This window comes from Metopolophium dirhodum, chromosome 1 (assembly GCF_019925205.1).
Source record: "Metopolophium dirhodum isolate CAU chromosome 1, ASM1992520v1, whole genome shotgun sequence".
In the NCBI taxonomy this organism is placed as follows: domain Eukaryota; kingdom Metazoa; phylum Arthropoda; class Insecta; order Hemiptera; family Aphididae; genus Metopolophium; species Metopolophium dirhodum.
The window spans coordinates 52,801,834-52,826,972 of NC_083560.1; the positions used below are offsets into that span (position 1 = coordinate 52,801,834).

The 25,139-nt window shown below is 31.2% G+C and overlaps 3 protein-coding genes across 3 annotated transcripts; all 3 read right to left on the reverse strand.

Moving 5' to 3' along the window:
- Nucleotides 1-238: 238 nt before the first annotated feature.
- Nucleotides 239-4,169, reverse strand: LOC132934678 (protein PBDC1). The gene is made up of 5 exons (XM_061001002.1): nucleotides 3,671-4,169; nucleotides 2,653-2,718; nucleotides 2,537-2,596; nucleotides 2,135-2,275; nucleotides 239-561 (listed from the first exon to the last, which is right to left on the reverse strand). Exons 1-5 carry the CDS (start codon nucleotides 3,698-3,700, stop codon nucleotides 346-348), a joined length of 513 nt encoding a protein of 170 aa, XP_060856985.1. The 5' UTR covers nucleotides 3,701-4,169; the 3' UTR covers nucleotides 239-345.
- A 15,600-nt stretch (nucleotides 4,170-19,769) lies between these two features.
- LOC132939982 (uncharacterized) lies at nucleotides 19,770-21,233 on the reverse strand. Its single transcript, XM_061007440.1, has one exon. It carries the CDS (start codon nucleotides 21,231-21,233, stop codon nucleotides 19,770-19,772), a length of 1,464 nt encoding a protein of 487 aa, XP_060863423.1.
- A 42-nt stretch (nucleotides 21,234-21,275) lies between these two features.
- On the reverse strand, nucleotides 21,276-24,708 carry LOC132939996 (uncharacterized). Its single transcript, XM_061007442.1, has 6 exons — nucleotides 24,487-24,708; nucleotides 24,294-24,435; nucleotides 23,784-24,179; nucleotides 23,143-23,718; nucleotides 22,427-23,087; nucleotides 21,276-22,347 (listed from the first exon to the last, which is right to left on the reverse strand). The coding sequence occupies exons 1-6, from the start codon at nucleotides 24,706-24,708 to the stop codon at nucleotides 21,276-21,278; spliced, it is 3,069 nt and encodes a 1,022-aa protein (XP_060863425.1).
- Nucleotides 24,709-25,139: the final 431 nt, after the last annotated feature.

Here is a 25,139-nt window from a genome sequence, read left to right on the forward strand (position 1 = left end):
AATAATATTTATGTCGATGCCTTTGTAGAATTATATACTGTAAAAATCATGACGAACTATGTAACATAATACAATTAACTTATCTTAGTCTTAATGGGCAAGTGTATACACTCCCATCACACAAAGTAGGTTTAATTTTGCAAGTCATGTTTAACTGTGTAAGATGTTCTTAGACATTTTAGGAATCAACATAATTGAATAAGTGAAAAAAGTGAAAAAAAAAACTAAATAGCAAATATAAGGATCAAGTAAAAACATTAATTTATTTTATCGCCAAAATTATGTTACTTACATAGATCATTTAGTCAAATTATAAATGTGCATGTATATATTATATACATATCTTTATGGTTCAAAGTCAACCTTATCATAAATATTGTTAATAAAATGTATATCGTTTAATCCTTCTCTATTTCTTGCCAATTCAATAGCGTAAAACTGTATTCTTATAACTATAAAGCTGTTGCTCTCATTGTAGTCTCCATGAACATCCTTTCTGATTAATGTACCAAAATTGTAGTTTTCCATATTCTTATAGAGATCGCAAAATCTTCTCCATTTCTATATATAAAACAAAAAAATGTACAGTTCTAAATTATTCTGGTAGGTTTAATAATAATGTGATGGAAAATACAAACACTGAAACACACACCTTTATATAATACCAGATTCCCTGCCCCCGGTGTTGCCCGCGCCAAATATTAGTTTTGTATTTATAAATGTATTGTTTATTGTAAAAATGTAGGTATATGCCATATTTCTACTAATTATAATAGTATAATAATGAAAGATCGGAATTATATGTTTTTATATATTGTTACTAGGCCTATGCTGTCTTATGAGAGTAAAAATGTTAACGATTTGTTAAATTCTGAGTTCGTAAAAAAAAAGTTCTTTAGCATATTTGGGAATATTTCATGGGTTAGGGAATATTTAACCCATTTAGCATATTATGGAATATTTTGTAAATTGTGAGAATAATAATTTATTTAATTTTAATTTTACGGTACGGGGAAAATTTTTTTTTTGAACATTTACAATTTAAAAACAGGCAGTTATAGTACCATAAGTTACCGTGCAGTTCACTAACATGGTGGCTATACTGCAATGCTGGAAGTTGTTTTCATATACTGATAAGATCAATGTATACATTTGTCGTTTATCAAATATTCAAATGTCTTAATTTTGTTTTATACTTTTGCTATTACATATTTACGTGTAATTAATTATTAATTTTTAAAATGAACAAATAAAAAAATCAGTCAATTTGAAAAACCTATCAACACAACGGATAGAACTATTCAACAAAAAATACTTTGTTTTGACAGAGAAAAATAAAAAAAATATTGAAGTATATTGATGTTAATTGATTATTTTTGCAATTTTTTTAATTTTTAAGAGAATATAATGAGAATATTTTGAAGGTTTTTTAGAGAATATTATCATTATATTTTAGGTGTTTTAAGAGAATATAAATCTGGTCTTTAATTATAATATATACTAATATCAACCATTTAGAATTTAGATAAATAAAAATCTTTTTGTGAGCAATCCTGGCATATGTGTTGTAAAAATGGGCTATAAGCACCCTCAAATAAAAAATAAAATTGATATCTAATTTTCATTTAGATAAATTTATCTAGATAATTTACAAAATCCATAACTAATAAATAATAAGTCCAAGGTTGGGAGTTTATAGCACCTAAAATTGCATAATTAATATGTGCTATAATATTATGGCTAAATATGCAAAAAAAAAAAACAGAAATTTATTAAATTAAAACCAACAAAATTGCTAAATATTATAAAATGTTATAATTTAAATTTTGAGGTAATGCCTTATATAGTTGTCTAGATAAAAATTATGTTGTCCATCTATATCTAGATTGTATTTTTTTATCCTAGCACAACACTGCCTATAGGAATTACTGTATAAGTACTCTTCTGGGTAATTTTCCAAATTTTTCTCTTCAAAAAAACCTTATTTGAACTATTACAAACACTAAATAAAAGAATGAGCCAGATTGGTCTAGCCGTTCTCAAATGGCGCGATTACTAATGAACAGAATTTCATTTTTATTTATATAGATTATTACAATATTTACTGCTAAATTATACAATTTTAAATACTTACAATTTTAGATGAATCATTTTTTACATCCTCTTCATCAAGAACTTCTATTTGAAGATCAGGGAATAATCGTCTAAATTCTTTATAAATCTTATCATCGTGAGGAGTCAATCTTAATAACTTTGGATCAACAGAACATATCAACTAAAATCAAAGAAATAATAGCTAGTATATTGTGTTTAATTTTACAAATACATTAAAATTATTTTTATTATAAAAGACTATAAATTGTATATTATTTATCAATTATATATTTTTATTAATTGCATAGTTAGTAGTTAATAAAATAAACATATTATAATCTCTCATATTATAAGTCCAAATTAATTAATGTTGAACCATGATTCACTTAACATATTGGTTTTTAGTTAAGTTCATGTAAAAATAAAATTTTAGTGTACTTACATTAAAATATATTTCTGCATGTTCATATGCTTTGATGGCCCACATCATTTCAACTTTTCCCTAGAAATATACAATTAAAAATGTGCACTCAAACACAAATAATAATAAATACTTACATCGTTTCCATATTCATCAGCTGGTCTTGAAAGTAGACTAGCACCCACAGAAAGTTCTGCAGCTCCCTGTAAACATAATATTTATGAATATTCATGTTTTTTTAGAAATTATTAAATTATAATTTATTAAAATATAATTTAAAATACTTTCACAAACTTAACAAGTTGATATTTTTGTTAGGGATCATATTATTACAGTGGTAGGTACCTAGATAAAATTAGTAATTGTGATATGTAATAAAAACAAATATATACTGTACAATACATATTATAAAAACCCTACAACAATCCACGAGGATCATGTCCTACTTATCTAGTGAACTAAATATCAGAAGACAGAAAGAATCCGACAGGTAACAATAAATATTATAGCATATACTCCACCGACCAAGAGAATAAGAGTGTGTACGACTGACATACCTATGCGGTGTTCTGATATGTAGATTGTATAGGTGATATAACAGTGATGTATGACCAGTTTTAATTTTTGTTTCTGAGCACTCCTGTTATCTGGGTAGACGTATTAAAGGTACCAATATATTGACATTATTATCTTTAAAATACGAAAGTGAAAAACATACCAAAACCAAAAGAAAAATTATATATACAAATAGAGACGCTTTGTATTTGTACTTATAATTGCACGAACAGTAAAAATGATAATATGAGTGTTAAATAATGACAAGGAAAATTAACTATGTAGGTAATAAATCGTAAATAATTCAAACGCGTAGGAAAATGAATAAACAAATACAGTAGGTACAATTATCAAACAACTTTAAATTGTATGATTAAATTGTGGTGCAACAATACGTGCAGTACCCATGGACGAAAATCGATTATCTGAATGCTCCGACTACTTGATTTCGTTGGCCGCTCGAAACGGTCTCGGATGGGTGGGCCAGTAGACAGACATGTACGTTAATATTAGTGGGTAGGTAGGTAAGTAGGTACAATATGTGTCATGTGTGATCGAAGAAGTTACAATATCGCCATTCGCTGTTGTCCGAGCACTTACCACACCATTCGCAACTGTCATATTGTTCATGACGGAAAATCGAAGCTACTGGAAAACGACCGGTCGTGGAACAGCAGACGTACGTCGAGTGTCGGTGTTGTAGTTACTAGTTGATCGTAGAACGGCAGAAAAAAACGGCAAACGGCACAAGTGACGAATGAATAATTATGTACACAGTACGCGGCATATGCGTATCAGAAGTCTGGACACGAGCCTCGGTGTCCGCCGTCCGGTGATAGACGCACGGTGATAAGGAAATACAACAAAAAGCTCTGATAGCGAGGTCACGTGCACGCGCGGCGAAAGATATTAACCGCGAGCGACCATTGTTTGTATACCTACGCACCGTGGAAAAGAGATATCCACAAACAAAATAATATGTTAAAATCACGGATCCGTGGTTATAATCATAGACATATTAACTAAGTTTTATATTTAACTTAGTTAATATGTCAATAGTTCAAATAATTATTAAAAAATAACAACAACCGCGGCCTTGCAAAGAACGGATCATGGATACATCATGACTCGTCGTGGTACACTGGTACATCATAGAGTATTGTCACGGATTAAACAAATAATTAATTGTATTTGTATGTATATTCCGTGGTATGACTCTATGAGCGGAAACAGTGCAGTATTGCATATTCTATTGCCTATGTGTATCTTAAAAGGGGCTCTAACAAACATATTTTTTCAGATATAATTCAAGATGGATAAATAAATAATAAATAATAATAATTACCTATTCATTACTATTGTGTTTATTTGATAGTTATATAGGTAGGTACCTATTATTAAATATTAATAAATTATGATGTTTTTTAAAAACAATATTTAATGTTTGTAGTTACACTAGCTGTATTGTCTGATTTCGACCGTTTTAAAATAAATCTATCTTTCTTAGTTTTCAGTGTTGCTTCAGTTTAAATATAATACAAAACCTTGTGAACATATTTAAAATGACAATTGTTTGATTCTCTGCTTATTAATTTGAGACATACTTTTGATGTAAGCACAAAGAACTGGGGACAGATTCATCAAATGTTTAAAAGGTGACTTAAATCCAATATTTAGATTTCTAGGTATTTAACTTTATGTGTTTACATCAGAAACATAAATAAATAGCAAATCATAAAAGTATCATTGTAATCAATGTTGGAAATAGATAACTAAAAAATTATTTAGATAAAATAAGATAATTTTAACAAAATATTATCTAGATAAAAATAAAGATAACATAAATGTAATTTATCTAGATAAATATAAATACAACAATACATTTATCTATATAAATATCTAGATAAATTTCATTTTTTTTATTGTTTTTAGTATTTTTGTAATATTAGATTTATATCAATATATTAATGACATAATATTTATAATAACTACGAATTGAGCCTTTGAAATACAGTTCTACGAAGTTAATTTTAATTTATTTTTAAAATGGATGGTGAAATAAACCTATAACTAATTAATTTTAATATGCTTAATATGTCTATAGCACAGAACGATGTATAGTGCAAGCCCGCAGCAGGTTCTCGTATTATCGTAATATTATCGTTGGCAATAATAACAAGAAATATATTCTTCTAATTTTATAAATAATTTATATTATATTAGAATTTTAGTAATATTGATTTTATAATTTTGTAGGGGCACTATAATATTTATCTAGATAAGACCATTTTTTATCTAAGCTAAACATCAGATAAATCGTAACATAATTATCTAGATACTTTAAAACATAATTTTTTTCAAAATATCTTATCTAGATAATTCCCAATACTGATTGTAATAGAGTGAACACGAGTATTTGGTTTTGTAACAATAATTACCTATATTACATGACACTTATCTATAGTTATGTACAGCGTTTGGAAGGAACAAGTTCCAAAAAGAACAAATTCCTTTTTAAAGAATGGCACGATGAACGAATTCCTTTTTATAAAAAAAGAACTAGAAAATGAACTAGTTCTTTTTTCAAGGAAAAATAACAAAATTGTTCGTTTCTTTCTAGTTCCAATAATTTACACAGAAAATAATTGAAATTAAGATATATTTTTTTTAATGTGTATAATGTATATTGCTAATTAGTGATCGTTATCGAGTATCGACGTTAAGACAATCGACATACGTTGGCCAACAATTTGATTTTGAAGAAAATCCAAAATAGAATTTAAAAATATGTACCTACTTGTAGTTATATATTATAATTAAAAATTAAAGAAGTATGTAGGTATATGAAAAAAAACTTAATTGATTAAATAAGAATTTTTATTTTATTTGGAACTAAGAAAGAAACTTGATTATTTTAAAAAGGAACGACAAAGGAACGAATTCTTTTTTTTTAAGGAACAAGGGATGGAACGAATTATTTTTTTTTTTAAAAAGAACGAGGAACGGAACGAATTCCTTTTTATAAGGAACTTGCCAAACACTGGTTATGTACAGACGTGAAGTGCAAGTCTACAAGTCAGGGTGTCGTTGAAAAATATTACTACCTATTCATTATTAATTTTTTTCTTTTTTTTTTCTTGGAAACCACTACATGGAGGCCGTACTGCAATGCTATTGCATTGCTTAGCCCCCATGTAGCATCGTTTATTTAATGACAACATTTTTTACACGTGTCATCCGGCTCACATGGGGTAGTGGCATACCTTCCTTAGCTATTTCAAGTATGTATACGCGTACCCCAACCTTACAGATCTTTACAGTGGCGTAGTCACATGGTAATAGCCAAGACAGGCCCCGGAATATCCCCTCACATATAGATAATTATGATTGTCCAGCAAAGTTCGATGTCTTCATAGGCCGACCTAAGTCCGCGCCGCCCTTGACATCTCGTTCGGGGATCCTCTTCTCTGACCGGCCGGAGGCAGCCACCCTAGCCTTCTCGTGCTTGAGGGATCAGTGCTTCTCGTGCTTCTCGTGCTTGAGTGATCAGCCTGCCTGCCTGTCATACCCTCTCCTCCACCAATTTGAAGAAGATCCTGAACGTCTCTTCAGCTTCAATTAGGACTGGTGGGTTTTGTATGTTTACATTTTTTCCATATTTGTATTAAGTATGATTTTTTATTTAAAAATTTAAGAAATAATTATATAATTGAATCATAATATTTTATGTCGAGTTCATGTTGACAATAACTATTTTTATATTTAAATGATATAGTCAAACGTACCTATAGGTAATATAATTTATTATTAGTAAATAATAATTTATAAAATACTGAATACAATTATAGTGAAAATAAAATAGTACTACAGTCGGCAGTGGCGGACATCCCATTTTCTTATAAAATTTATTTCATATGTGTATATTATGTTGTTTTTATTTTTAATAATAAATATCACCACGATTCACAATGTTAGTAGCTTAATACTTTTTCAGCATCGTTGACATCTTTAAGAAAAGATTAGATTCGTCAATAACGTTGATAACATACTGCACACCATAATATAATATAATAATATATAATATATATGTAATATTTTTTTTCATAATTTAATAGCACGCTCGAAAAAAATTTAAAAATGAGGTAATTTTTGACACGTAGGTAGTGTCAAAATAATTTGCCACCCCTGATCTAACGCAATAAGTTCTATCAAAGATCAAAGTTAAAATATTCTTAGTTGAAATCATCATATTTGGAAATTGTAATAATATTTTTATTAGAAAATTGAAACAACTTTTTATAAAACAATTAAACAAATAGATATTATATTGAATATTTAATATTATTCCATTACTTATAATAAAAATTATAAACCTCGCATTTTGTTTGAGACTTTGAGAGTTCAATAAGAACTTCGTTTGCTGATAATAGCGTAATTACGATTTATGAAAACATAGGTAGTTAATAAGTCTTCCCTGTTTAAAAAAAACAATTTAATGAACAAGAAAATATTTCATGTTGATATTTTGGAAACCGTGTTTAAAATCATTAGTTGTTGATCAATCTCGGATATTATCTTGTCAGCAAGTCTGGCTAGTTCTTCGATCGTTTCTGAGTTTATGGTTGGTTGAGATTGAATAGGAAGTCATTGGCAGTTGTTGTTTTTTGAGTAATTGAACACGACTACACGTCATTCCACTGTATTTCGAGTTAAGAGGACGTTATACCGACATTTGTTGTCTTAGTCTTACAATTATTATTGTGTTACATAGCAAATTTTACTCTCAGCAGATCATGTTTAGCTCCGTTAGTTTAAAAATTATAGTAAATTGACCTCCTATACAATTTAAAGGTAAGATAATTATCTGGCCATTGTCATAGGATTTTTATTATATTTTAATTTTAAAATGAGTTATGAGTATTTTAAAACTGTAAATGGTTTGTACATCTTTAAATACTCATAGCTGGCTTTAAAATTAATATATAATAAAAAGCATATAACATGATAATAATATTATTACCTTTAAATTTTATAGTAGGTCAATTTACTCTTGATATCGAAACTAACAGTATACTATTGAAACACGTGAACAAAAATTTGACATGTCGTACGTGTGTAAGACGGAAATAACACATGCGGGTACGACGTCCTCTTAATAAATTATTTTTACTTAGGTACCTATTTTAGGTACTATGGTAAAAACCTCTCCAAAAATCGATGCTTGTGCTTGTAGTAGATGAGTTTATAACAAGGAAAAACTAAAATAGTGCTATACAATATGTCAATATAAATTAGTATAAGACTTAATTAAATGTATATGAGATACATAATTCGACGGTATTTTGTTAAAAGGGCGTTTACCACACAAAATCGAAAAATACGTTTTTGTTATCTAAATTTTCAAAAAAAACACGAGCATATTCTGGTAAAACGGCGTATACATCTACTGAAAAATAAGATAGCAATACCGAATACAAGATATGCAGACGCCCTTTTAAAAATTAAAATAATCTACACAGAACTGTTGAAAGGGCTTATACCACACCGAATGCATGCTAATTGTTTACAACCTTCACAGTTTGTAAGAATAATTATTATTATTGGTGTTTGTATATTACTAGATTGAACAAGGTGGTTTTACTAGGTTACACACTGAACATCACTTGTATTGGTAACACTTAATAACAAATTTCCCTCCAATTTCATATTATCAGTTGACAATTAACCGACAAGTTAATATAGACAATAATATAGACAATATAGTATAATGTATAGATGTACAAAAACTGTATAAAATTAAAAGGGCGTTTGTAGAATAGAAAATGTTAAAAGGACTCATACCATTATTATTATATGTTTTTAGAAGGGCGTTTATAAAATTGAAATTGTTAAAAGGGCCTACACCACATACATTTTTTTTAAATGAATATAACATTAAATATAAATTTAGTTTAAGCAATTTTAGTTCCACGGAGTCTCATATTTAATAAAATGTATAAATGAATGTTCTATCTTAAAAATTGAGTATTTAATCAGTTTTATTTGTTTCTTGAAAAAAAGTAAAATTTGGTATAAGTACACTCTTTTAACAAAATACCGTCGAATTATTATAATGACTTTGAGCAGTCTTGTTAAGTATTCGAATACTTGTATTTAAATACTTTTTTTGTATTTCAAATACTTTTTGACCAATGTATTTTATATACTTAAAAAATACTTTTTATTTGTTTTTATATTCTAGAATACTCCAATTCCAATTTCCAATATTTTGTAATGTACTTGTAATGTGTTTTAGATTTTGTTTTTAAAATATTATTTTATAATGGTTCTAACTTCTGAGAATTTATAAATAAGATTTTAGATTTCACTAATATACAAGCTGATAACAGAATGACTGAAACCCCCGTCAGCCTCTCACTCACGTGAAGCATACGGGACACATACCACCACGACTGGTTCTTGAATCTATAAATAGTCTTTATTTTCAAGTTGAAATAACATAATAACAATAATACGATTTTAAATTAAAAATGATTATTGTATCTCTTATCTAATGTGTGGACGTGTAGCAGTATACAGTACTTAGTTAATAAATTATAAGATATTGGTATTAATGTTAATGGTATAATATTACATTATTACGATTCGCGTCCATGTGAAACGGCCCTTTATACTAGGTATAACAAACGTGCTAACAGCGTGTGCGCCCTGCGTTGTTAATTTTTGTCGTTAGTGGTTACTTATTAAATTATCAAGTACAAATTATATTTAAAAAAAAAAAATGGACGAAATCCAGAAAAACTGTGAATCGGTCCATAAAAGAATATTAGTTTGCTATGGCCCGTGTACAATTCACATTTTAAAGTAAAAAAAATACTTGTCGTGATTTATACACAACTTTTGAAGTTTCTTGTAATCATTGTGAGACAAGTAAAACTCAAACTCCTGATTCAAGATCCATGTCCAATCTCCTAAAACATTTAAAGGTATATATTATTATTATTAGGGTATTATTTTTTTTGTTTGATCGTAAATAAATGTTAGACATTTGCCGATTTAGGCCATTGCTGGCAAGTCTAAAAGTCCTTAAAAGTATTTATTATTAATACGTTAGGTTAGGTTAGATTACATTAGTCCTTTTTTTTTTTTTTTGAAGTAATCTACAATTTATACATGTTCTTAGTATAATGAGTAGGTTTGTTGAGTGACAAGTAAGAATGATATGAATAATATGATTAGGGAAGATATCCAGTGGTAATACCCTATAACATTAGTCCTTATAAGTAAATAATAGTTTTTTCAATATTTGTTTGATGTTAAATAAAAACATGTTTTTATGAAGATAGATTTATTGAAAACAATATAATTTTATAATTATTCTTGTATCTCGTCACATAATATTATTTCTTAACTTCGATCTACATATTTTTTGTTACCAATTAGTTTTTTTTTTTTTTTACATTAGTCTTGAAATTTGCAATATTTCTGCTTCGACAACTAGGGCCATTAGTGTTCCATTTTTAATAAAATAGAAAGGTTTTAGTTATATTAATATAATATCTCAGGTCAATAGGTTATAGACTATGTAATTCTATAGATATTGTTTATATATAGATATATAGGTAATTAAATATTTTAAATAGTAAATTCCTATAATGGTTTGTAATGGCTTAAACATAGTCATGTAAAAACTTTAAAAGAATTACTAATACCAAGTGTGAATGTATCTGTTGATGTAAATTGTACAAGAATAGAAATTGACAGCACTGATCAATATGACACCATCAGCGGATCAAATGTTAAAAAAATCAAATTTAATACAATATACAACAATCATCTATGAAAAGCTTCATACATTCAAAAGATAACCACATACATATATTTTCTCAAGGTAAATATGTTTTACTAGTTCTAGAATATATAAATATTTTTCTTGTTAGTTTTTTAAATCAAGTTTATTAATAACACCTAATTAATCTAATTTCAATTGTATTACATATTTGAGAACTGATATTATATTATTTTAGTGCTTATAATATGTACCTACTTAATAGTTAAATGTGAAAAGATATTTATATTTGATAAATTGATTCAAGTAGTTATTCAATAATAAAAAAAAAGGTGGGTAAGTGGATGTCGCTCTGCTATACAAGTGTGAAGTGGGTCACTGTAATGGATGGTGTTAAATTTGAATTCAATGATATAATATCATTGTATAAGAAAAACGATTCTGAGCGAAAACGGTCAGTCAGCCTATGATATTACCAAGTATATTTGATGATATTATTGTGAATAAAGTAATTTATATGTTTACTTATTTACGTGGAACCTTGTTTTAAATTTTCAATCCTTAGCTACAAAAGTTGAATATTTTATTATTATCTATTAAGCGATTGACAGGAAGTCACACTTATGACATATTAGCCAGATCTATGGAATCTGTCTGTACATTATTTAACATAAATAACAAAATGTTATATACAAAAACAGATAATGGCAGCAATTTTGTTAAAAGCTTTAGGTACATATTTTATTAATGTTTAATTGAGTTTTAATGCGTAAAAGGGTAGACATCATTAGTTTTCCTAGGTTTTCTTTTATAGTTTATACAATTATACCTGCCTATAGTTGTAATGGGCTATGAGGTTAGGAAAATATTTTTCTTAACTTCCATTAGTTTCAACTAATAGTTTCTAACCTAAACTATTAGGTTGTAATCAAGAATTTTACATCTAAAATTAATAGGTATTTTATGTTTTAATCAATAAAATGTATTTTTAAGTTTTAGAGTGTTTGGGCGAAAGACGATGATATCAATGCCTTGAATGTTACACAGCCACAATGCCATACATCAACTTCATTCCTGATGATGTTGATGATTTGGATAATTGTACTGTGACAAATGAAGATAATGATTTTCAAGATATATCTCATTTAAATATTGCTGAAGTATTTGAAGACACAGAGGATGAAGTAGGTATATATTTTACCAAAACATCATAGATGTGCAGCATATACTCTCAATTTAATTGCTACTAATGTAAGATAATTTTATTTATTTTGTAATATTTTTAAATTTTAGTTTCATATTATATATTATTATCAACTAACAAACAACAGGATATTCAAAAAGTTATTTCTGGTGTAAAAATGCAGTATCCCCTCTGTTGGAGTATAAGCAGCAAAGCAGAGCAACCTTTGCGAAATTAACTAATCTTTGGAATAAGCAAAACCGATCCACTAAAATTGCTGATGTTATTAAAAGTTGTTTTGGAGTATACCTTGTCACTCCAACAGAAACAAGATGGAATTCAACATATGACTGTACATTTTTTTTTGAAGAAATCCAAAGTAAATTCATCAAAATTATTTCGATTGTGTGATGAGATTGATATTGTATGATTTAATAAAAATGATATGGAATTCCTTGAAGAATATTCTCAGATGATGGAACTATCAGCTATTGTTTTAGACCTTTTGCAAGGTGAAAAAAATATGTTTTTTGGTTTTTAATACCTTTAATTACCGAGTTAATTTTCAAGTATGAACAAATACTTAATAACAATCAATTAAAAGTCTGTTCACCATTCGTAGCTGTAATAATAAAAAGCATTGAGATACGATTTGAAAAAAATATTAAGTGACTAATTTTTGACAACAGCGGCTATTTTACATTCATATTTTAAAACTGTTTGGATAAAAAACCAAATCATAAAGGATTTAGCTATTTCGGATTTAAAAAAAAACAGTTTTAAATGTTTTTAATTTGAAAGAAAATGAGGCTTTTACAGATACACCATTAGTTGAAAATAGTGAAGATGAAGTTGAGGATTCTTCTTTTTTTTGATGGTCTTATGATGAACTTCAAGGGACATCAACCTCTGTCGAAAATGAAGTGACTCAATATCTGAGTAGAAGACTTACAAAAGTACTGACATCACTTAATGAGTATCCTAATGTAAAAAAAGTTTTTATTTGTCATAATACTCCATTGTCTAGCAGTGCTTCTATTAAACGGGTATTTAGTATTAGTAATGCCATACTAACAAAACGTCGAGGAAAGATGGACAATAACACATTATTTTGAAAAAACAATTTATTTAAAATACAATTCAAATATTATGTAATTCATATCTATTAAAATATACAATATATTATGTATTATTATATTATAATATTTGTGTGTTTTATTATTATAATTATTTATTATATATTAATAGGTAGGTATCTAAGTTGCTGAATTTTAACATTCCATAATATGTTAAGTATTAACTAAACAAAAATAAATATTTCAATATAAAATTTATAATTAACTAAAATTAATTAACGTTTTATCGTTGTATTACACCAATGTTATTATCATAAAATATATTAATAAGTAGGTACGCATCATAAATATACAAAACAATTTATTATATATACATCAATATTTTAAAATATTTTAATACGTAGATACACATCATAAATATACAAAATAATTTATTAAAAACAAAAAAAAAATTTCAAAGTACCTATACACAATATAAAATTAATCGGAACAATCGGATAAAGTATCTCCTAAATTGTCATTACGTGAGATGTTCCTCCTTCTTCAAAATCTTCGGTAATGAAATCGATTTTGAAAAATTTATCCCCTTCTTTAATAGTGTGTTCGACGAAATTGGCCCACATGTTTGGTGTTACGAGATTGACGCCATCGACCAGTCATTTTTGTACGTCGTTTAACTCAAACGTTGTATTTTACGTGATTTTTCACAGCCACCCACGCCAACTCTATTGGGTTCAGCTCGCAATGGTAAGGTGGCAAACACAATACAATTTTATTCGATTTTAAAGCTTCTTCGTCAATCACATATTTATCATGAATATGTCTAATTTCCCTGACCTTGTCCATCATTAAATGTTTGACCATCGGCGTCTCGATACTACAACCTTTGGACCTTAACCATTGCACTATTTTGTCCTTTTTCCAATTAATTGTGGGAATGGGGTCCAGTTTGACGAAATGGTAAGAAGCGTTGTCCATGACTATTACAGAATTATCTTTCAATTTAGGCAAAATTCCACAGAACTAGTCATAGAAGGTGTCTTCATTCATTCCGTCGTGGTAGTCTGCTGCAGTGTTTTTTTTGGAACTCATAGTATTCATTTTTTCAAAATTGCTTATTTTATTTTGTTTAGATGATCATAAAATATGAATTTTGAACCAATAGGACCATACGTGGTATATTAGTTTAACGCGATGTTTAAATTCGACTTTGAATAATTAATAACGAATGATAGAATGAAAATTTGTGTGTGTGTTCGATGTAGAATGTCGTCGGTCTTGCGTACTGAGGTACACACGGCTCTATTTGTGCAGATGGACTGGTCTGGCGATGAACTGGACGATTTTCTGATTTTACTTTGACGTTCTATAACTGCTTTTTTCCCTTCTTAGATCATCGCAGTGCAGCATCACGCATGCTAGCCGCCTGGCCTTGAAGTTTAGATGTTGACGCGCGTCTTACACGCTCGTATTGAAATTAGCACTTTGACGAATATCTTCTATTGTTGTATATTTTTGTTGAGGAAAGCACATATTACTTGTGCTTTTTTTGTGCTTGTGATTTGCTTAAAAAATGAACGTATTTGTGAATTTATGTTCTTGTAACTTGGATTAGGTACTCATGAGTGGTTGTTCTGTGACTCGTTGGTTGACAAGGATTCGTTTGAATGGTACTTGAAGTAAGGCGTGTGTTTTACATGGCAAGGAATGTGATAAGGTAGTTATAAGTAATTAAGTTTGTAAGTTAATATTTTTGACTTTTGATATTTGGATGTATGCTTATTTTTTCTATTATAATTTGTGAGTCAATATTATATTAAGTTTTGTGGGTATGCAGAATCGGATGCTGGCTAGGCCATAAGTCTAAGTGTAGTTGCTTTAATTGCCTTGTTATTGTAGAAGATTGCGTCATGTGGTACATATCCGTATCATTTTTCGATATCTGCTGTGAGATGGTGTCATATAGTTATGGTATCATAACTTTTTATAACCTAGTTATATATATTTTTTTAGTCCGATTGTCTTTTGTGTTTCCACATATGGGCATCATTAATGCGTTGATGGCTGTCAATTATAATATTTTGATATTGGTTATATTTATAAATTGCGTTCTGGGAATCTGCATCCGTATGTGATTATTATTTTGGGTGTTATCTTTTGACGTGGCTGTGATATGCTGCAATATGATATTATCGCATTCCTTCTGGGTGGTTTGAATTTATGTAATTCATATTGCTTTAAGTTATAGAAATAAATTATTTTATATTTTTAAATTGCGTTTATATTTTCTACACCGATGTATGCTTGTTATTGGTCCCAAATCATTTTATGTGTTTATTAACGTAGAAGGTAGTCGTATAATGTATTACAAATTGCACGGAAGTTCGATTTTGCACTATGTCCATAGTGCACTTGGCATTATACAATAAAGAAATGAGGTGACATAGTTAATTAAAAGAATATAAACATATAGTAATGAAAATTATAAGTATTATGTTTATAAGAGAATTACAGTTATTGTTAGATTATAGACATATTTATACATAATTAACATAATTTATTGATGTACTAAGTTGTTACATGATTTGTGTATGTACATTTTTGTGAACATAAATAATTAAGACATTTAAAAAGAGTGTAAAATTAAAGAATGTGTTTAGTTTATGGTAATCTATATCATTTGAAATAATGCTTGAATTGTTGTGTTATATATAAAAGTTGTATGTGTATTTGAAGTTGTTTAAGTAAGTATATAGTTGTTGAAAGTGAAGCTCGACGGACTAATGACTTTAGTATTAGTATAAATGAATAATAATATGATTATGTATAAGTATAATATATAATAACATACAACTGTACAATTTAAGTGCGACTGTACACACACACCGTATACGCACTGTACGACGGTGCCTATGCAAGTGAGTATAACATACTTCAAAGGACCTATATATATCCACAACTGAGGTTATGTTACATCCGTATAGAGAGCGAGTCGTATACTCGTATAACTAGATACTAAATTGTACACACATGTCTAGGTTGACTACTAAAATTAATTGTATATTTCAACACCCTACCTCAATTAAATATGGCTGACCGTAGTTTCTCGAATCGTTCCTTTACCAAAGGCGTGGTTAGGATGTCCGTAATCTGGTCTTCTTTCCCAATGTACTGTAGTTGAAATTGTCCATCTTCATATTTCTCCTAAATGAAATGGTATCGCACGTCTATGTGTTTTGTCCTCTTATGAAACTCCGGATTCTTAACTTAACGTATTATAGCACTTTGATTATCAATGTATAATATCGGTTGTTTGTCACCTGTTGTTGATAAGCTTATTATGATTCCTTTGACAGCTTCATTGGCCAAAATATATTCAGCCTCAGTCGATGATAGTGGCACACAATGTTGTCTCTAAGATGTCCATAAAATTATGCTTGACCCATATCTGAATAGATATCCTGACATTGAACGTCGTGTCTGAACGTCACCTAAGTAATATGTATCGCTAAATATTTCTAAAGACAATTGTGTATTATTATTAAAATACAAGTCATAATTAAATGTTCGTTTGACATATCGTATAACCCATTTAATCAAGTTCCAATAAACTTTAGTTGGTTTTGCTAAGTAACGACTAGCAAAGTTCACTGCATAATACATATTATGTTATATCTGGTCTTGTTACCTGTGATAAGAACAGTAAGCTACCTACTGCCCACCTATAAGGAATATCTTCACACAATATCTCCCTTTTGTTCAAGTGTATGTGATTTGTCTACAGAAGTTATGTTACATCCGTATAGAGAGCGAGTCGTATACTCGTATAACTAGATGCTAAATTGTACACACGTGTCAAGGTTGACTACTAAAAATTAATTGTATATTTCAACAATAATGACAATTTTTGAAAGGTAAGTATTATAATTTATTTTAATTGTATATAGTTTTATGATTGAATATAGTTAATTTTGTGAAACGTAATGTATATTGATTTTTTTGTAATTATAAATAAATAAAATATAATTAATAATGATGAATATAAATTGTGAGTTTTTGAAATTAAAAGGGTTTATTTTTGTATAATCTTGTGTTTGAAATAATATTATAATCTTTTTAATCTAGTTCTTTTTTGACTTTTGCTTACGTAGTTCGGGTTTTTGGTCCTGAATGTGTTGATATTAGATGGTGATGTTGGCGGTTCTCTTAATGATGTTGGGGTTATGAGGTTGCTAGTGCTTCCGTTGTTGTAAGTGGAATTAAGTTTGACGTGGTTGGTGATATTTTTGTTGAGGAGGGTGTAATTGATTGTGATATAGTTGGCAATGCTTCCAGTGTTTTGGGTGTAGTTGAAATTGGCGATTTTCTATTTTGTGTTCTTGGCTGTACTGAAGTGGTTTTTGTCGTAGTGGGTGAATTTGTTTTTGTCAGTTTTATTGGTATTGGTGCTGATGTTTTTGCCTAACAATCTCCTTACCTACTAATAAGTTTAGCTTTAATTTTTTCAGAGTCACCTAACTGGGAATTTTAGGCAATCTTTTTGCTTTCAAGGTAATTTTAAATTAAAACAGCATACATTTGTTCTACGCTTTTTCCACAACTGATCTAATTACGACGCATATTTGGTTGTAACTGAACTAGGTTATGGCGCTAATAGTATTAAGGATATTGTTAATAGAGGAGGGAAACTTATAACATTTTCAAAATATAAAATTTGACGTACTCGTAGAAACGAGAAGGTTTAAGGCATCGAAACTCCAACCATTGTATCGTCATTGGATGTGAAACAAAATACAACGATAAACACACCATACTAAAAGTTTTCCTAAGGCCGTGGAGACTTGTGGTGTAAGGGTTCAAAAAGCAGGAAACAATAAATTGTTGAACCAATCGGCAATACAGATAATTAAATATTACGTAATTTGTGAGAAACACTTTGACGCCAGCTGTAAGAGCCCGGGTGTAAAAAAACTTGTTCATAGTTCTCCACCTACTCTTAATCTGCCACGTAAATAGTATTTTAAATTTTTAAAAACTTTACAAGAATCAACCTCTACGGTTAGGTTAGGTTATGCCAGTACATGACCTCTGGAGGTTTTATGTGGGTTGAAGCCAAGCTCGATGAGCTTAACGACTTGGATGATAACTCTCTAATCGGACAGATGTATGAGGTTGACGTCACGTAACCAGAAGAACTGCACAACCACCATAATTACCTACTATTTCTACCACAAAACGGAATACCCAAAAGCTCTAAAGTAAAGGACTTATGCCGAGGAAAATTAGTTTTTAAATGTTATAAAAATAATTCCCTATATCATAGGTAAACGCGAAAGATTGGTACAGGCTGAAATGCGGTATGCTAAAGCCAAAAACCATAAGGTACCTAAGTATGAAGAAACGAAGGAGAAATCATGGCTTATATCAGATGTTAATTACCTACCAATAAGGTTAGCTTTACGTTTTTCATAGTCACCTAACTGGGAAATTTAGGCAATCTTTTTTCTTTCTATATAATTTTAAATTAAAACAGCATTAATTTGTTCCATGCTTTTTCCATAAATTATCTAATTACGACGATCATTTTATTGTAGCTGAACTAAGTTATGACGCTAATAGTATTAAGGATATTGTTAATAGAGGAGGGAAACTTATAACATTTTCAAAATATAAAATTGGACATTTATCCCCCCTGTAATTGTAAAATTCGCTTCCGTTATTAAATAGAGCTTGTAGGACTACATGATTACCGTCCATTGTGCCTAAACATTGAGGGAAGTTCCAAAGACTTTCAAATCCTTCTGAAATGGCTAGCCATCCTTCAGATGTGGTAAGAATCTAAAATTTTAAATAATTATATACAATTTAACATATACTAGTATTGTTGCCGCTGTCAGCTCTTATTTTTAGAAAATAAGGAGTGCCTTCACGACTGACGATTTGATTATATTATATTATATATGTTTGGACAACATCAAATAAAGGTAATAAAAAGGAATAATGTGTGCTAGTAGTTTATGTGGATTCTATTGACCAATAATAATAATAATAATAATAATAAGTTTTCTCTCAACACAATTTATGTATATGCATAACTTTAAATTAAATAAATGAATGAATAAATAAATTGCCAGGTAGGTTTATAATAATTGAGTGTGACATAAGATAATATAGCCACTTGGCTTTAAAATAATAATATAACAGTGCTGTAGCAAATAATAATACAAAATTTCTGACTAGAATATGGATAATAATGTTTATATGTAGCTCGTCAGCTAATTACCTGTAGAGCTGGTGTCCGTTTAACGTGATGTCCTAACCGGTTAATTATAAAATAGTAACAATAATAATATATATATATAAAAAAAAAAAAAAAACATAGTTTTTGAATCCCTAGTCTTCATCATGATCCTTTTCGGTGGGCAATAATGATAATTTGACTGCTGGGCGTCGAAATTAGGAGCCAGTAGAATTTCGCACGGTCACTGCCCTCACAACACCATCAGCCCCAGGATGCACTGCTGTTACGCGGACTAATGGCCACTTTAGAGGTGGCATGTTGTCATCACGCAAAATTGCAAGATCACCAATACAAAAGTTTCAATTTGGTTGTGTCCATTTACCTCTTCTCTGGAGTTGAGGCAAATATTCCTATGACCAACGTTTCCAGAATAGTTTCATTTGCTGCCGCATAAGTTGATATCGCTTTAAACAGTTCTGCGGTATGGATGACACATCAGGCTCAGGTGGTAGCATGAGAGGACCACCAATTAAGAAGTGACCTGGTGTCAGTGCATTGAAATCATTTGGGTCAAATAATGAAAGTGGGGATAGAGGCCGAGAATTCAATGCAGCTTCAATTTGACATAATAAAGTTCTGGTTTCATCAAATGTTAGCAACACTCCCTTTGACACTCGAATAAGATGCTTTTTAGCTGACTTGACTGCACTCTCCCACAAACCTCCAAAGTGTGGGGAAGCAGGAGGTATGAAGTGCCATGTAATTTCCCGCATAGTAAGAAAATCATGCACTTTATTGCTGTTTACAGTTGCCTTGAAATACGCCTTGAGTGTACGGTCTGCACCTACAAAGTTTGTGCCGTTGTCGCTGTGAAGGTCCCCACATTGACCTCTCCGCGACATAAAACGAGATAGTGCAGCCAAAAAATCTTCAGTAGACAGTGATGACACTAATTCTAGATGGATGGCGCGAGTAATCATGCAAATAAACACACAGATATAATTCTTTGACGGTGATATCTTTCTCAGCCCACTGCGAACAAATATTGGGCCACACAGATCTACTCCACTATTGGCAAATGGTCGAGCAATAGTAACGCGTACACTGGGCAGAGGCGCCATTAATGGTGGAGTTAACTGATGGCGCGCTCGGAAACAGGTTACACATTTTCGAACAATTTGTGTTGCAATTTGTCTACCCCAGATTGGCCAATAGCTTGATGTAACGTGGGCAAACAATGCCTGTGGCCCTGCATGCATGAGCCGAATATGTTCATAATTAAAAATCAGCTTGGTAATCAATAATTTTGATGGTAAAACAATAGGATACTTTGTATTGTACTGGCGAGGAGCATAAACAAGCCGTTCTCCTACTCTGACTAATCCCTGATCGTCAATGAATGGGTTTAAGGCCTTTAAGCAACTTCCACGATGGACCATCTTACCAGAACGCAAATCTGCTATTTCGTTTGACATTGATTCAGACTGAGCTTGCATTAACCAAAAGCTTCTGGCCTTATTCATTTCATCCACAGAAATGAAACCATTGCACCGCTCATAGTTTAACCGTTTGGCTTTGCAATTGGAAACAAAACGTCGAACTAAAGCCGTTGTTCTTAATAATTTGGACCATGTACAACACTTCTCCAACAGCCAGAAAGGTTCTTTATTTGTTGTTGCTAAAATTAATTTTATTTTGCGTACTTCTGGTATTTCTGATGGCAAAATTGGTCTTTCAGGCCAACAGGACCTTTCTTTCTTGAGCCACTTTGGCCCTCGCCACCATAGCTCGGATGAGGCCATAGTTCCAATATCAACTCCTCTGGATATGAGATCTGCAGGATTATCAGCAGTGGGTGTATGATGCCATAGCATTTCACATGAGACCTCATTAATTTGGGCAACTCTGTTGGCAATCTAAACTTGAAGTGGTTTTAGACTATTTAACCATGTAAGAACAATAGTTGAATCTGTCCAAAGGTGTATATTTTCTGTAGACAATTTAATGTTTATATTTGAGAATTCATCTTTAACCGCTTTAACCAACTCTGACAGTAGTAATGCGCCACACAACTCCAGACGGGGAATAGTGGTGGTTTTGATTGGCGCAACCCGAGATCTAGCCGTAAATAATTTAACTTCAGCATTACCAATTTGCTTACTGGACCGAATGTAAATACAAGCACCGTAGGCATGCTGGGATGCGTCGCAGAAACCATGAAGTTCATAACTTTTCGACTCAGGTAATAATGCGAGCCTTGGTATGATCAACCCATTGAGTGCAACCAAGCTTGAATAAAATTTTAACCATTTTGACCTTATCTCTTCTGATAAAATGTCATCCCAACCTACTTTAAGACTCCATACTTGCTGGATAAAAATCTTGCCCTTGATAAAAACTGATGATAATAGTCCAAGCGGATCATAGACACTATTTACATCTGATAGGAGGGTGCGCTTGGTTACGTGTTGAGGAGCATTCCAGTTTTTCATTGCAAACCGAAAACTATCTATCGATGGTTGCCATAGAAGTCCCAACGCACTCAACACCTCAGTTTCAGTAAGATTTATCATAAAATTTGGATCCTTCTGATTATGTGGAAGGCTGTTAAGGAGGGTTGACGAACTTGAACACCATTTACGCAACGGGAAACCTGCAGTACCAAGGATTGAGTGAACTTGTTTATGGATATCAAAGCATTCTTCATCAGTATTTGCGCCACTTATAAGGTCATCTACGTAGAAATCTTGACGTATGATTCTGCCTATGGGTGCGTTTTTAATGAGCGCACCAAGCTCATGGAGACAGCGCGTGGCCAGGAAAGAGGCTGATTTTGTGCCATATGTGACTGTTTTGAGTTTATAATGCCTTGTTGGTTCTTCAGGCTGCGAGCGATATACAATACGCTGCAAATCACAGTCTTCTTCGGACACTAGCACCTGCCTATACATATTTTCCACATCAGCAGTTAGAGCGATGTGATGTAATCTAAAATGCAATAATATGTTAAATATATCTTGCAATTTTTGGGCCCCTGAGCATAATGTCATTTAGTGACAGTCCTGACTTGGATGTCGCAGAGCCGTCATATACAACGCGCATCTTAGTAGTGGTGCTATCCGTTTTAAACACAGGATGATGTAGCAGGTAATATGTAGGCTTATGACTGGTCGGTGATGCTAATTCCATGTGACCCAAGGAAATATATTCAGCAATGAACTTATCGTATTGTTCAGTGAGCATTTTATCTTTTTGGAGTCGACTCTCCAGATTTAAAAATCTTTTTTGAGCCATGTCTAATGAATCACCAAGCACATTTGGATCTTGTGCCATTGGTAGCTTCACTATGAATCTCCCACTGCAATGCCGACGAAAAGTTGATTGGAAATGCTCTTCGGCTCTGAACTCTTCAAGAATTCGTTGATTGGTCTTTGACGTGAAGAACGATAATGCAGATTGATTGTGGATCATGAGGTTTGGTAGTGTACAAGAAGTTGATAGAGTTGAGATTTTGCCTGTTACTATCCATCCTAACTTGGTACGATGCAAGCAAGCTAAATTTGATAATGGGACCCTTTCACCATAAAGTACATCAAAGAATATATCAGCACCTAATAGCACATCTACAGGACCGGGAATATGGAAATTTGGATCTGCCAACTGGTTGTGTATGTTATGGGGCATTTTCAAGTTGTCCCGAATGAGAGTCTGAGAAGGCAAGGCACTGACTATTTTCGGCAGAGAGTAGAATTTGATTGAATTTGATGTTTGTTTTGAAATCACCAAAACGTGAGACCATAATCGTATCTTGGAGTTGTTTGGCTGATGATGCCATAGCAGAGACTCCAACAATGTTAAGTGTATGAGAAACAGTAGACAATTTAAGTCTTTTTGCACAAGAACTTGTAATAAAATGTAATTGAGAACCAGAGTCCAGAACAGCTCGGCATGAATGCATGCGCTCAAAAGTGTCGCATACATTGACAATGGCAGTGGCTAGAGGAACATTTAGATTTTCAGCTTCTGGGGCTGAAATTTCAGTATACATGGCTGTTGCATAGGGCTCAGGTCTATCATCATCATTGGCAATAAAAGCATCTTGATTGCTGGTGTTTGCTTGTTCCTCATGAAGCTTTGAATTATGCTTTTCCCCACAGCGAGGACATGGAGGAAAATAACAAGAGGAGACTTGATGGCCAAAGTTGTGACAGTTGAAACAGAGTCTTGATTTCATCACAAAATTCCTTCTATCATCTGTACTCATGTTGTTGAATTTACTGCAAGCATATAGTTTGTGATGCTCAGTACATAAGGGACATTTGCCAAGATCTTTTTCTTTAGATTTTACAAATAAAATGCCTTTTTTTCATATGTTTTGTTATTTGAATTTTTTGTTGACATTTTTCTTTGTTCATGTGACTGACAATTCATATCCCCTGCTTCATAGGCTGTTATTCTGTTAGCTAGAAATTGTTCTACAGCCACGTAGGAAGGCAGATCTTTACTCTTATACTGTAGATACCACTCACCTACTGTAGCACTATCCATTTTACTACATAAGAGAGTGACCAACCATGCATCCCACTGTTCGACTGGTTGCTGCAAAGACTTGAGGGCATTAATGTTAGATGTGACATGATGATGCAGCTTTTGCCGTTCGCTACAAGATGGTGAGACGATCTTGGGTGTCTCGAGTAGTGAACGAATGTGCGACTGGATTATAGCACTCTTGTTTTCATACCGATTTACCAACAGATTATAAGCATATTGAAAGTGTTCTGCAGTAGTAGGAATAGATTTGATAACATCACTAGCCTGCCCTGCAAGGCATGCTCTTAAGTAATGAAAGCGTTAAACTAGAGGTAATTTTGAATCCTCGTTATGAAACATTGAATTGAATGTGTCTATAAAGGATGGCCACTTCTGCCAATCACCACTGAATGTAGGAAGAGCACATGGTGGATACCTCATAGAGTTGAATGAATTTAAATGTTGAGATCTGGCTGAGTTCATTGATGGACTAGATACATTGTCTGCATGGATAACATGCTCATCTACAATTTTGAGTAACGCAGCCTTAACATCGCATAATCAATTTCAGAATGATCTTCGAACATCGATCCAAACACTATCCTTTTGGTCATCTAACATTTCTAACTCCGCTTGATATTCTTCAAATTTCTCAGAAAATTCACTAATTTCGTCAAGTCTTACCTTGACCTGTGAAATATTGTTTGATTCACTAGTGTATTGAGAAGCAAAGGAAAAATAGTCCTCGATGATGACACGTAGTGTTTCAATCTTTCGGGTCCATTTGCGCAGCTCATTAGGATCTGGATTGGTTGACATGGTGTTATTAAGTTGAATGAAGTCTTGGGATGCACTTGAGTTGTTGTGATGCCTTTATGTTAGACTATAATATTAAATCACCTATATGTGTAAACAATTTAGCCTTTATGATCACAAAAAAAAATAAAATAAAATAAAATAAAAATAATAATGGTTTGCAAATAATAAATCAAATATTAAAATATAATAATGACAGTTTTTCAAATTACTTGATGAATATTATGATGTAAACCAACGTGAACAATTTTTATAATAATAAACAGAGCATGATGTTTGACTATAAGTTTTTAATCAACTTCAATAGCTGACACACAAAGCATATATAATATAAATAATAATAAATCACGTCGAGGTCACCAATATGTTGCCGCTGTCAGCTCTTATTTTTAGAAAATAAGGAGTGCCTTCACGACTGACGATTTGATTATATT